The sequence below is a fragment of the Leptosomus discolor genome, chromosome 9, assembly GCF_034619465.1.
Source record: "Leptosomus discolor isolate bLepDis1 chromosome 9, bLepDis1.hap2, whole genome shotgun sequence".
NCBI lineage: Eukaryota > Metazoa > Chordata > Aves > Leptosomiformes > Leptosomidae > Leptosomus > Leptosomus discolor.
In genome coordinates, this window is record NC_141399.1 from 19,370,115 (window position 1) to 19,384,797 (window position 14,683).

At 44.2% G+C, this 14,683-nt stretch overlaps 1 protein-coding gene across 1 annotated transcript in view; it reads left to right on the top strand.

The window, feature by feature from the left end:
• HEMK1 (HemK methyltransferase 1, mitochondrial release factors N(5)-glutamine) overlaps window positions 1–14,683 on the top strand; it is a 31,589-nt gene that overhangs the window by 10,737 nt on the left and 6,169 nt on the right. Inside the window, exons 4-5 of the mRNA XM_086470263.1 lie at window positions 10,146–10,298; window positions 12,348–12,412. Coding sequence (XP_086326389.1) covers window positions 10,146–10,298; window positions 12,348–12,412 — 218 coding nt within the window. The remainder of the gene's footprint in view (window positions 1–10,145; window positions 10,299–12,347; window positions 12,413–14,683) is intronic.

The window sequence follows — 14,683 nt, forward strand, 5'->3', positions numbered from 1 at the left end:
CATCCCTGGAAACATTTAAGGTCGTCAGCTCAGACAGGGCTCTGAGCAACCTGATGTAGCTAAAGATGTCCCTGCTCACTGTGGGGCGTTGGACCAGGGGGCCTTTAAAGGTCCCTTCCAACCCAAACTATTCTGTGATTCTAAGAACCAGTAGGTGGATTAACAGCTGGAAAAATCTGCCTTGTGAAAGGCTGTTTAGCTCATCAAAGACAAGCTTAGGTGTTAATTACCTGGCACAGGGAGCAGAAATTTGATAGCAGAAGTCTCTCTGGTTTCGTAAACAAGCACTATAAATGCAGGGCAGAAGAAAAGGTGCAGATCTTTAACAGAGAGTGTAATTAATTACTGAAACGGCTAAGCAGGAGTCTATTGCTGGCCACTTTAAAATCAGGACAGGATAATTTTCCAGGACAGATTTCTTCTTGTTCAAAAGGAAATGGAGGAAGAAACAGAGTTGCTCCTGGCTATCTGGCCAAGATGAACTATGGCTGTAGTTTCTCTTGGCTTCCTATGCAAGAAAAAAAGGCTGTGCTAGTGCAGAGGATTACTTTAAAGTTGGTGATTTCCAGGACAGAGTCAAAAATGTAAATTTAAAGCTAGAATCTCTGCTGAAGGCAGGGAAAGCAGCAACTGTTCAAGTCATGCACAAACCTGTTCCCCAGGTTAAGTTTAATGGATTTTCCTCATATGTTCTCACAGATCTCAGTGTTAATGCCTTTACTTTTTCAGCCCTAAAAGAACTCTATGAAGTCTTTAGCTTTTTAAGCTCCCTTTTCTGGTTGAAAGAGGGTCTCTATTTCTGTGAGTTTCAGTGGAGTAGCTTAGCTCATCACCAGTTACAGCAGGATTTAGGACTAGAAGTGGAGAAAAACTGTAGAATGGCTTTAACAGGAGGGATGGAACTCAAGGGATTCCCATGTGAACAGGGGAAAAAATACATTTCATATCCCCCAGTTTCTTTCAGTCATTCAAGTAACTGGAATTTTGGAGCTAGGGATTAGCAAGCTGGACCAGTGCATCTGTCCAGATGCTCTATCTGTCAGTAGTTGAAAGCAGTATCTGCAGAGGAAGAAAATGCTTTGCTTCTGGAGAGATGTGCCTAGATAGAGGTTTGTACTGGAGACCCAAGATACAGCAATTTTACAGTGACTTTTTGATCCACTCTTCTTGTCTCTCTTGGGCATGGCTAAGTTTAGATGTGACAACTGTGGTAATTTCTCTTGGGCATTAGTGCATATGAGTTGCATAGGTTGCTGCCTTTTGGTAAAGTCATTTTTGGGTGCTATTGCAGCCTCTCCTCCAACAGATGAAATTGCTTGGCATGTGCCCTGACACATCAGGAGCTGCTTTGTTGTGTGACAGAGAAGCCTAACCTCTTCCTCGGTATTAGATGTGGCTTCACCTGTTTGTCTGTCACTGCTTCTGTCTAAAGCCACCTTTTCTTTCAGGATCAGTGCTCCTTCTGGAGTATTGTGGTGTTCTGGTTTCTATACCTGTATAGGGGGAGTTTCATGAGCTTTGTGCAACGTTTTCTCTTTCCTGCTGTGGTGCCAGGCAGAAAAGCCAAAAAAATGCCATAGTGTGTCTGCCTGCTAAGCACTGGGCTGGCTTGGTGGCTTGGTTTGGAAGGAGGGTATGTGGCAGTGATCTTCTAGGGCCATTGCCGTGGGGTTATGCTTCCAGCTTGGCTTCCTGGTGTTTTGTTATGTGCTGATGAGCAGCCAAGTGGACAAACAGGAGGGGAGGGGTAATTTGGTTAATATCAGATCAGGCTCTATGGAAAGTCCTGGATTCTGAGAACAGATGTTTCTGGAAAGCACACAAATAAGTAAAACATTCCCAGGAAGTGTGTGAGAGCAGAGAGGTTACCCAGCTTTTCATGTGTCTTTTGCTTTCCTTGTTCTGTCTGCTAACCTGGGAGGTTAGAGCCTCTTGCCACCCTGGCTCATATGCCTGGATCCTTGTCTTTCCTCCTTTCCCCAGAGCATGTGGGGCATGAAAAAAAGGTGCTTCTAGGGACTGCAGTGTGTATTTGTGACCTTCACCCTTGCCTTTCCCATTCCTCCCCTCCTCTTGTTTTTCTTAGCCTTGTACTTTTAATTGCAGAAACATCAGATGGGTCATTCAGTGTTGTTGGACTGTAGCACATAATTGCCTTAACTCTGGACTTCCACACAGCTCTGTAGCCACCGTTGAGCAGCAAGAATCTCTGCTGTTTCCTCCCAACTATATCGGTGCTGAAAGCTGCCTGACTGTCTGCTGGTTGGAGCTGTGCAGCTGTGGAACTTGTGGTTTGGGTGCTGGCAGATGCTGTCCTCATGCTTTCTTTGTGCAGCTGCGGTTCCAAGAAATACAGTGAACTAGAGACCTGGCCACAGGGAGGGGGAGGTAATACCAAGAACCTGTCAGAACATAAGTGTGTGCTGGGGGTGGGTTGGGGAACAGGAGTTGTGGGTGGAAGGGTGAGGCGGAGGCTTATGGGAAGCTGGAGGTGTTCGCAAAGTTTTGCATTTGTTTTGCTCAACAGAGAAGATGGCGGGGGCGGGGAACCAGAACCAAATAAGTGACGGCGTGAACTTAGGGCAAATCTGGCAGTGAAGCAAGACTTCCTGGAATTGCAAGGTGAGAGCAAGCTGTGAGTGGCTTGGCTAAAAGACAAAAGCTTGAGAACCTCTGAGCACTGGAAATTAAGTAGCATGGGAAGCAAATATTTGTGTTCCCTGTATATGGAAGCGCAGGTGATAGGTCTCTTCTAGTCCTTGCAAACTCTTCCTTTGCTAGTCAGGACCATATATCCTTCTCCCTCCCAAGGATGTCCTGCATTTTTCCCTGTAGATTTTTAAATTCACTTCTGGCAAAGACATAAAGGGTCTAGATACCGTCTCCCCGCTCCGTTTTGTGCTAAGCAACAGAATGTAGGCCCCTGAAAACCCATCACTTGATGCCTGCATCACCACCAGCCCCGTGCAATGTAAAAACCATTCCAGATACTTTGCTTTGCACCTAGCTTACCACCCTCATGATTGCACAGATGTCAGAGGTGGCTGGTGCACAAAATCCTGTAAAATGGGGGAGAAAGGGAAGTTCATTGATTATTGCTGTGCAAGAGGAGTTTGCAACTTGCAGAGAGGTTGGGATTTAGTTGCACTAGTAACTCTGCAGAGCTGTGAGCTGCCCCATTCCTAAGCCTAGCCTATTGCCCTGATGGTTGTGCTGTCTGCCTGTAATAGATGACAAAAAGGCCCTGGAGCACACTGGTATTGCTGACGTGCCCTGGAAAGGTGCATGGCAATCCTGCAGGCTGCAGGGGAGATGACAGCTGTGGGGCAGTTTTAGCTGTACAAGTGATTTGCTCCAAGGGAGGGCGGTGGCTACTGAGCCTACCTTTCTGTGCGGCTTTTAGCTCTTCCTCTCTGCTGCTTGAACATCTCTGGACATCCATCTATTGAATGAAATCTGCAATCTGCCCCCGCAGCAGATGTCAGCAGCTCTGAGTCGTGGGGGCTGCCCAAGCCATGTTCAGGTCCCTCCTTCCCTTCTATCTTCATGCCATTGCTAGAAGACGCCGAGAGAGGATTTTAGTTTCTCTATGGTTTCGTCTGTTTGCCATTGAGTCCCTCCACTCCTTCCAAAAGTGGCTTTTGCTGGAGGAAGGAGCTTCTTGCAAGACTAGGGGAGAAAAGATCTTCAAAATGTTCCATTTCCCTACACTGACAGTACTATCACACTTAAACCCATGTATGTCTACACCAGGCTCCAGGATAAAAGTAGTTCTGCCAGTACCTGTAGAACTGGTTAGCAGGATTTTGGTGTAGGCTGTGTTGTTACTGACAATAATGGCACATACTGTAAGCAATAATTTGAATTTTAATAACTCCACAGTTGAGCGTTCATCCTACCCATTGGCTAGCATAGTATGGGTAAATGTGGAATCGGGTCACATTTCTAAGATACTTTTTGAATTTATGATTTTACTTGCTCCTTAATACAGCACTTTGGAATTTTTTAAAATATATTTGCAGTTTTTATCTACAACAGTAAAAAGATGATTCAAGAGCAGCCAAGTGCTGTTTGTTTAGATGATAGCTGTGATTTTTGTGCCTTCTGCTTTTCTGCAGGAGGTCAGTTGCCCTCACGCAGCGGTAGACCTGCCTGTTCCTAACTGGAGTTTGGGGGACCTGTTTCCACGATCTAAAGTGATGTCTTTGGAAAGATGCAGATGAGGCTTCTGGAGCATTGCAGTCAATGCTCTGCTCTCCTGCGGTCTTTCTTTGTGAGTTTTCACAAAGGGATGGTCACTGTTTTACAGTTGTTCATCTGGAAAATGGGAGTTGCGAGGATAAACGTGTTAAAGGTAATGAAGTCCTCAGCATGTTGCAGGGATAAGGCACCTGAGCAAGCCAACTCATTTTCCTGTTTTTAGAGACTAGAAACATGCTGATTGTCAAGTCTTTGTTTTATCCAAAATAGCATTTTTCTGAAGTGAAGGACATTTCTCTCTCTGCTGTATTGAATCCTGAAAATGATGTGAGTGAAAGTAAGCCCTTTTGAACAGCCTGCCGTTTCATTAGAGTGCCAGGTTGTGGAGAACTTACCTAACGTACTCCAAAGGTTAAATACCTAGGCTGCCAAAGTGTTTTCTCTTATTTCCCAGTGGAATTTTTATAATTTCGTCTCAACCTTTAGAGCTGGCGATCAAACTGGCGGTTAAGATGGCTTTTAGCAATGATGGTGTTGTATTAGCAGATGTTTGTGCTCTGAATCAGTTCAGTCTGAGAAGATGTGGGGTATCCTACACAATAAAGACCACAGCCTTTGGCCATCTGTTGTTGTTCCAGTTCCTCTGTATCTGGGAATGACATCTCTTTTTAGCATGTTCTGTCTCTTTCTTGCTGTTCCCCAGCTGTGGTCTAGTCGGATTCTTCTACAGAGGTAGGGAATGTCTGTCCTGCAGGGTATTTTGTAGTCTTTGTATGAATGCTGTAATGCATGGCCAGAAATATTTCATCTCCCAAGGTGAGATTTGAGAATGGTTCTGCTATTTTCTGCAAAGTGCTGTTATTTATCAATTTTCAGGGGTGGCGTATTGCAGATGATGGTGTGCTTGGAGAAGCACAGATTTTGGCTGGATTGCTTGCTAAAAGATGAAAAATGCTGAGAAGAATCTGAAGAATACTGTTTCAAAACGGTTTTGGATAACTTAATACGTGATTTCTGAAAAGGAAACCTAGTAGCAATGGCAGTAGGCTAACTGGACATACACTGTGTCATGGTTGCTGGGTTTTCCTGATTCTTTGCAGATGTTAGGGAAATGAGGTTTTTACGTGAAAAGCTGTAATGAAGAAAAGGACCATGGTGTCATAGCGAGTTAATGCAGAATTACTAAATTCTCATTTCAGTGCATTCTATTTTGTCTTTACTGCTTGCTTTTAATACATAAATAATGGCAAATTTAATTCAAGATCGAATAATCTGTACTAGTAATATTTTTTCCTAATTTGCCAGTTAGAAAGCAGCTTCTGTTTTGCTTTCCAATCAAATTTATTTAATGAAAGAATTTATTTTCATAATTATTGAACTTTTTGATTGTAGTGAGATACTAATGTCTGGAAAAGGATGTAGTTTCTTTAAGTTGTCACATTAGTATCTTTTAATTTTGAACTATTGCAATAAACACTTATTGTAAGAGAACTAGCCTTTGCCTCAGTAAGAAGTATTTGAAATAACCAAGGCAACAAGGCAAGGGAGTCAGGAAGTAGGATGCAAAGCCTAAGTAATACTAACATCCTTTTATCAATATACAACTGGTAAAAACTGCAATCAGTTGTATTTAAGTAGGAGCTTTGGCAAGACTAAAAATGCTTTCAGAAGTGGAATGTGTAAACTAGAAGTTCCAATAAATACTGCAAGCTTTAAATTGCTAGTGATGAACCTTGAGGAAGGTAATAAATGCTGACAATAGTTCTACTGTATGGAAGTTACATTTGGACACTTGTAATCAGTAGTTTGTGCGACTCTGTGGTCAGCCCTGGAGACAGATGGTTCTTCTGAGTTACTGTAGAGAGTTCCTGGAAATATTTGTCAGTGACCAGAAATGGCTGGTATTTAAAAGTGTGATTTAATGGCCGAGCAGAATTTTTTGGGTGGCGCTTCTTCTGTGGTCTTGAAATCATCAGCACCTGCTTCCCCAAACCAGCTGTGGTTACAATCTCTGGCTGCCTCCCTTGCAGAAGTGTTTTCAAACTGATTCATCTGGGGCTGTTGGCTGACAGGCAAAAGCCATTTTCTTAAAAAAGTGGGTAGATAAGGTGCTTATTTTTCCCTCCTGTTATCTTGAGTGCTGATAGTCCTGTAGGGGTTTCCCACAGTCTTGTTGGGAGCCTGTAAGAGTATTTTCTTCCATAATTGCGTAGGAAAGGAATCCTAGAGCAGCAACAAGGAATATGTGAATTTAGAGGCTGTTAGCAAAACTCCCTTAGGAGTGCAGTGCCAATAATGACGTAGTGACCAAGGTAGGGCATTGCAGTGTGGCTCCTCATACCTGGCTGAGCCTAGCTTGGGTATCAATCACCAAACTTAACTTTGCAGTAAAGACACGCCTCTGAGAGAGGCCTCTCAGAATAGTTCCCTCCAGCATGTTGATATACAGCAGGTAATGGAAGTTTTCACGAAGCTGAGTCCTGTTTCACAAGACACCCTGCCCATTGTCTTTTGCCTGATGGACCAGATGGTTTGTATCTGGCTAGCTAAGCCAAGTTATTTACTTTCTATCAGCCATTCGTGCCTTACTAACGACTACGCCCTTGAATAAGAACTGAAAGACTGATAAAAGAGGAACATCCTGCCCCAAAAGGCTGCCGCAAGATGGATGAGTGCCCAAGAGGCATAAAGTCAGCAAATTTCTACAAAAACAAGGGGAAAGGTAAATGCAGCGAGGGGAGATCACAACCACCTGACTCAATTCAGGACTGAAAATATTTGCCCCACCCCATCCTCATAGGGAGTATGTGTGGTAATTTAAATATGACAAACCAAAACCAGAAGGAATGGTAATTACTAACCAATAAGCATAAATTTAGGTGGGGTTTTACTAATCAAGTAATAAGATAAATACTTTGTAACTCCTGTGTTATGGTGTGCTAGCTTTGTGGAATTATCACCTAGTACCCATCTTTGTGCAAACATGAAATACCTCTGCTCTGTGTGTATTGGTGTATTGCACACAGGGTGTCCGACCCCGTTTGTGGGACAACACTGTGGGCTGCTGCTTGTTCGCTCTTGGGCTTTTGGGTATGAGCACAACAGAGCTCGTCACTAGGAGTACTGAAAGCTGTGGAAGGCAGAGAGCATAGAGGAGCGTGAAAGCTTTGGTGAGCAAAGGCACGGGCATCTCTGGCTCTTTCCAGCTTAACAACTGAAGAAGATTCAAGCAAAACCAATGAAAACAGTTGAAGGTGCTTGTGGCTAAAAAGTCCCTGAAGGCCCCCAAAGGCTGTGGCTGTGGAAAGGAACCTAAAGAAAGTCGAGGAGCTGGTGGTTCCCAAAAGGCTGTTGGCTGAGCCAGGCTACTGGAGAAGCAGCAAAGCCTAACACAGCTGAGTTGAAAATGGCAAAGGCTCAGAAAAGATGGTCAGAGGAGGAAATAATGTTACTAGAAGAAATATGGAGCATTTGCGCGTTCAAATAAACCAGATATTTCCTTTTTACTTATTGTCTTGGTTTGAAAGACCGGTGTCTGCGGAGGAAGGCAGGAGCCTCCCTTGAAATGGAAAGTGCAACCCCCTTCCCTCCAAATTATTATAATTTTGAAATTAACGGGCCTTCAGGCAAAGATGTGGGGAATAGGAATAACAGTTCTTTACTAATATATATATATATATATAACACAAGGCAAGGAAAAAACAAACAACCCACTGGTTTACACTGACAGAGTCAGAAATACAACCTGCCACCCTGTTAGGGTGGCAGTAGCAGTCCGATAAGATGGTGGCTGCAGTCCTCCTGAAGCGATGGATGTAGTGCTGTTGAAGCAGCGATCAGGTAAAAGAGTCTGGTCTTCTGGTCTTCCTCCGAAGGTCCAGTGATAGGCCGGTAGCTCTTGTCCTCTGGAACTCCAGTGGGGGGAAAAACTCCTCTGGGAATCCAGTGGAAGAAGGCTGCTAGGGTGTTTGAAATCTCAGTTTTTGTTTGGCATGGACTGCTTGGCTCCTTCTCCCCGGGCGGAGCATCTCACAATGGGATGGGGAGTCGTGAGGCAGTTCCTTGATGGGCCATTAACAGGAGATAGTCCAGGAGCCAGTTATCGATGGGTCAGGCGATAAGGCATTGTTGTGCCCAGTAACAGCAGATAGTCCAGAGGGGGGAGGCAGGGAGCACCTCCCCACTTGGTCTCAACAGCTCCTGAAGATGGTAATAGAATACTTTTTTTTTCCTTTTGGCACATTTTACACTGTAACCCAGGACACTTATGCTTTCAGGCTCTCTCAGTAGGAGGAATCAAGAGGCAAAGGGTTCTATTAAATGGAGTGGTTTGAAGCTGCCTGGCTTTGCAAGGCCTGGACAATGTTAAAATACTCCTGTTTCTCCATCCTGGACTGTGAAGTAGTGCAAGCTTTACCTCTTTTCTCTAAGCACTGGGTGTGTGCTTACATGCAGGGGCACAGTACTTTAATATGTTTAAAGGCAGTTCTTGTGGGAAACCTCAGAAAATACTGTCTGAGAAAACAGCACATGTCTCAGGTGCTCTGAGGATGGGGATGTTTTGTTGAAGCTTGTCTACCCCAACGCTTCATTTTTATACCTGTTTGCATCCTCCCTCTCTACTTACTGCAGATGCAAATTGGCCTAGCATGAAGGATGACCAACAGCAACACATATCTTCATAAAAACTACAGCTTTGCACAAGGCATCTGTTACACTGCACCCCAGTTAGGGTGATGTATCCAAGGAAGGGCTTATGCCCTTATATACAAGCCTGTCCGGTTTAGGCTCCTGAAAAAGGCCATTGCTGTACTAAAGCTGAACTGCCTGCCGAGGTGTGTTGCTTTTAAATATTCCTGCTGATGCCAAGAACATGAAGATTCCTTGTAAAAATGGAAGGCCAGTAATTTTCCTGGTAATGCCTTTAGTTTTTAACTCTTGGCAAAATCAAGCCACTTATTCTGTGTAAATTTTGTTAAGCTTTGTTGATTTATGGGAGAGATCCAAGAGCGGACCTGTCAAGTGAAATAACCTAGCCATCAAGGGAGCGCCTTGGGAAGTAAGGTCTTGTTTCTGTACTGTTGTGCCATGGAAGCACAAGGGTTGCTGGGAGTCGTGAGCACCTGCCGAAGCTGCTGATGCACTCAAGGTAAAAAGCAAGGGAAGTTCATGCTGCAGTCTGAGGGAGGCACATGTGTGCTTTCTCTTGTAGCTAGTCGCTCATTTTCACAAACCTTAGAATTGTGTATCTTGGAGACCTCTCCTGCTGTGTTGGATTTTATATGAAATTGTAAAAGGATTTTAAAAAGAAGAGATTGATGGGAGGGAGGAAGCAGCGATGTCAGAGATGCATATGGATCCTGGAGCATGGATGAAAATCTTTTCCATGTGACTTTATACCAACAAAATGTAGCAGGAGTCTACAATCTGAAATCCATGTAGGGAGCTGCTCATCTGAATCATTTAGTAATTCATTGCCTTTGCATTTCATCTGCAGGTTGGATTATTGGTTTAGATGCTAATAGGAGCTGTGCCTCTGCCTTCAGATTACATGCTGTACTGAGACAGTGTAGAAATCTTCCATTTTCAAGCTTATAAATTCTGAAAGCTGGAATTTTGGAGTAAATAAAATGGTGTTGCAGAAGATAATGTCCTCCAGCTGTTTGGTTATTGTTTTTCCTAACAGTGGTAGAAGATTTCAGAGGATCTGTGGGAAATTGTATCCTGAGAATTTTGTTACTAATCAAAGGACCCTGGGGGGGAGATGGAGCTGAAGTGACTTCTGGCATGTCAGTTCCATTACTGCCATCTGTGTTTTAAAAATTAGCAGCAAAATACATTTCATTGGGCTATAGAGTCAAGAAGTTTAAACTCCAGTCCTCAGACCACAAAGGTATGAGTCAAAAGTGCTCCCTTAGAAAATTTTTGTTTGTTTGTTTTGTTAGGATCTTGTCTCTTTAGTTGTGGAGGAGGAGTCTTGGAAATGTGAGAAGAATTCAGGCCTCTGCTTCCCAGTTCCTGTCCCTCATCCTGTGATCCTGGAGGTTGGCTGTGGCTCTGGAGCAGTTGCTCTGAGTCTGTTGTGCAAACTCCCACAGGTGAGCTTTTTTCAGTGCTCATGGTGCAATAGATGCTTGTGTTACAGGACAGTCACACTCTACTAGTCTTCATTGAGACTTCACAGACAAACTATTTTGATGGGACTTCAGCAGCTAAGGTCTCTGACAGGCTCTAGAAGTTCATGCTAGGTAGAAGAGGGATATTTAAGAATTGCTCTCTCCAGCTCTCCGCAGGAGTAGCAGAGACATAGTTGGAATGAAAGAAGCGAATGTACTCATTCTTCAGCTGTCACAGCTTGCTATTAATTGCCTTAGCTTGAAGCGCTGGTGGGTGTTTTGGTTTAAGCCAATATCCTGGGCTGTGGGCAAGAGGTACTGAGCTATGGGCACACACTCTATTAGTCAAATTTGTGGGGCAGTCATTCACCTTTCTGTGAATCAAAATCTTGTCTCTAGGAGACTGAAGACTAACTGAATACAGGGAAGGGATTACCACAGAAGTGTCAGTAATTGAGGTCAATACGACAAGCATATGTCACACCGCCAAGCCACTTTTTTGAAGTCTTTTTTTCCCTAACAACAACCCACCCTTTTGAACACAGTGAAAAGAGCAGGAAGGGGACTGAGATCTGGGTGACCAAAGCCCTTCTTGCTCCTCATTATTGTGGCATGTAATACCACATGTAGCATGCTTACTGGGATACTGTTGGTAAACAGAAAGAGAAATGAATCAAAGATCTCATCGCATGTGGTTAAGGGAAAAATACTCCCCTTTCCTCAGAACTGCAGACCAGCCAATTCCTTCTTGTGAATGAGAATTGCTGTGGCCCCAAGAAGCCCCTCCTCTTGTAGAAGTGTAAGACTTGGTGTGTAACAATTAGAGGTTGATGCCTGTGTTCCTCCTCCTGGTGACCTGATAAGGTTAATACTTAAGCTTCATGACTTCAAAGTATAATTACTGTGATTTCCTGAGCTGTACTTCATGGTCTTTTCCTTGCATGTTAAGTTAAAGTTGTGTCAGTCTGTCCCTGTAACTGATAACAGTCCTTTCCCAGCTGGCTAACGCAAACTGCTGCGCTCAGAGAAATAAGGAGCCTTGACTGATTAGGGTTAGTGGTAGCCACACTGGCAGCTAAGTGGAGTTTACACTCTGTGTGGTCTCGTTAGTGTTTGAGATGGAATTTTGCACTCGGGTAGTGAGAAAACAACAGCAACTTTTCACTCGTGGACCTGGCTGTGTCCTTCACCTTAAGTGTGAGCTTCATGTGTGTGGGTGCTAGTCTCAGGCTGTGAAATTAATCCCGTGAGGAATGATGGTGAATCATACCATCATCTCCAAATGCAGAGTAGTTTCTTTAAGCATGCTTTCTCTATGTAAATACTTACCAATATCTGTGTTTAAAAAGCATTAAGCAAAGCAAAACCAAGTCAGGCCTTTGCCTACACTTTTCCCAAGGAGGAATGGAAGGTCAAATCTCTAATGGTGTAGTCGTATCTCTTAATGTTACGATGGAGGACCCTCAAATACTTGACACACAGTCAAGTATATGCAGTCAATACACGCATGAATGTGGTGTAAGGACTTGCGGTGGAGTAACTAGGCAAAAGGTGTCTGCGTAACAGAAGGAAAATGCCAGAACCTCTGTCCGAGTGGTTGTGTTAATGCTGGGAGGGATTCTGTCTGCATTAGGGAGAAGTCTGTGACATGATCTTCCTTTAACCTGTGTCTACTCCACACTAGCCAGAGTGTTGAGTCTCACACTACTAGGAGCTATGAATATATTGGGTGATGTGAGTCAGTGTGACTCCGTTGTCAGATGAGTTGGTTTGGTCAGAAGCCTGTCTGTTTTGGTAGGCTGCTGGCAGTGTTGCAGAGTGCTTTCTATCACATTAGCAGCCTTACTAGAAGTGACTCGTGATCCCACCAGTGTCCTGAGATGCATTCTTCATGAGCTATTCCTTTTAGGAGCCGAGAGTGAGTAGTCAATTGTCAATTTTTATCTTGCATGTCCTTTTTGGCAGAGTGTGTCTGCTCAGGAACCTTGATGTTGTAATACTTGTTTGGTTTGTTTCTCTTTTCTGTCCCAGAGCCGAGTGATAGCCACGGACAAAGAGGAGGCTGCTGTGGTTCTCACCAGGGAGAATGCACATAGGTACAAGCCCGCATGTTGCTTTTTTTTTTTTTTTTCTGTAAATTGTTGTTTGAGAAAGACAAGGAGTCCTCAATGTTTGGACATGTGGTTCATGTTTATCACCCCTGGAAAATGGAGAATGTTTAGTTAGTTGAGGTCCTAAAGTGTGTAAGAATTCAGGAAAAAAAGCTTATATTTATATTTGCTTGTATTTACCAGAGTATTTTTTTCTTTGACTTGTGAATGTGCTTTGCAAAGACAGCAGCCTAAATAAAGCAATAGTGCTGTCTGCCTTCCAAGGGTTTTCAAAATGTTTCCCGGCAGCTACTCTTATAATTTTCTGTGAACTTGGGAAACTTGAGGCAGCAGGTAGTAAGAATGTATATGTCACTTAGGAGGTTAAGGACAAGTATAGCCTGAACCTTTCTCTCTCTGGCTCCCTATATCATTATTGCCATGCTTGTTTCTGTCATTGCTTCTCTAGATACAAGCTTGCGCTCTTACTCTGATGTGCTAGTGTGGTATTCCTCAGCATACTCCTTGCAGTCTTGAGTTCGGTGAGACTGGTGCTGCTGGGTCCCATGCTGTTTGGGTGACACCTGTGCTTTGGCTGGATGTTCAGAGCTGCTGAATCAAACATCTTGTGCTTGAAGTCAGAACAGATCTGTATCAGCTTGACCTTGTCCTTCCTAATGGCTCTGCTTCCTCAGCTAGTTCTTCCTAGCTCAGGTTATTCTGGACTGTCACTAATGTAGCAAGCCCCAGAGCTTCAATCTCAGTATACTTTTGAGTCCAGGATGCCAGTCTCTGTAGACATTGTAAAAGGTACAGGGTTCTAGTATGTATTCGTATCCTCAGTAACTGCTGGGCCCTAGGCATCCTAGAAAGGATTCCTGTTGCTGCCTTTTATGGAGATACAGCTGTGAGTCTTAAGTGGTGCTCACTAACTGACACTTCTGTCCACAGGGCCCACATACCCTTTTTTCCCAAGCTGCTGCCAGCACTGGGGCTACAGAGACAGGCTGCTTCTGTTTCTGGCTGCACTGACCTGCATCTTTTCACTTCTTGCAACCCAGTCCTAGCTCTTATGTGAGTCTGAAGTGATGTGTAGGGACAAGCCCTTCCCAAACTTGTCACCTCACTATTACTGTTTGCCTCCTAGTCCAGTTATAGGGAATAGGGAACAGAGATTTCCTTCTGATGTATCGGTGTCAAACCAAGTTCTGTTGCAATTTTTCATAGATATAATAAAATCTGATCAGATGTTTGTATCCTTGATAGATTATTGCTCTGGCATCTGGGAGAAATCATGTTGCTTCTTAGCATTGCTTGTTGTCTCAAGAGCAGATGAGGGAGCGTAAATGCCATGCCAGAGAACCTCATATTTCTCCGTGGATGTTTTCATGGTGTCCTTGTGATCTTGTCCATGGCATGGTGCCCTGTAGCTCTTGGGAGAGAAGCCTGTAGGATAAGCTGTATTACTGATTGACTGAAGCCAGCTTCATTCCTGCCTTCTTTTCAGAGCTCCATTATCACAGCTGTGTTCTCTAGAGGCTTAGGTGAGTCTTGCTCTCATTAAATCAATCCCAATGCCCCATGGCCCATCTGGGCACACTGTGAACAGATGGAGCAGTCGCTGCCTTTCTTCATGCCTGTGTATGCTGACACGGCAGTTCCACAGGCTCTCGGCAAAGGCAAGTAGGACTTGGGTATAAAGCCTTTGTCACAGTATGCTCCATGAACCCTGTTGGGTAGCCCTGAGAGGGTTATGCTGAAGAGCTGGGAGGAAAACTCTCCCACTGTGGTGGGAAGAGAGAATGTGCTGGGAAGAGCTGGGCAGTTTTGTTTTCTCTAGATACTGACTGCACCAAGGACAGTTAGGGGACAGTGCCCTGCCACAATGTGCTGTTGCTGGTTTGGGAATGGCATCTCCTGTGGGAGGCTTGGAGTCTTTCTCCAACAGTAGATCTTGACCAACCTTGTCTTTATGACTTTGCCAAGTGCTTCCTCTGACATTGCTCAAATGCCTTCACAAACGCCAGAGGCAAAACTGGTGTGAAAAGAGAGGTATTTTGATGGGTGGATCATGAGGCTGAGGAATTAGAGGTTCTGTTCCTCCTTTGCTGTCTCATGCCCTCTGTTTCTGTGACCTCTCCTGTTGTCTCATGCTGCCACCAAGCACCAAGGCTACTTTCAAACTGGCCTCTCTTTCCTGTCCCAGGAGCATCAAGGGACCTTTGCTCAGGATTCCTAAGATTTAAGGGCATCACCATCTCAACTATTTTTCCTTGG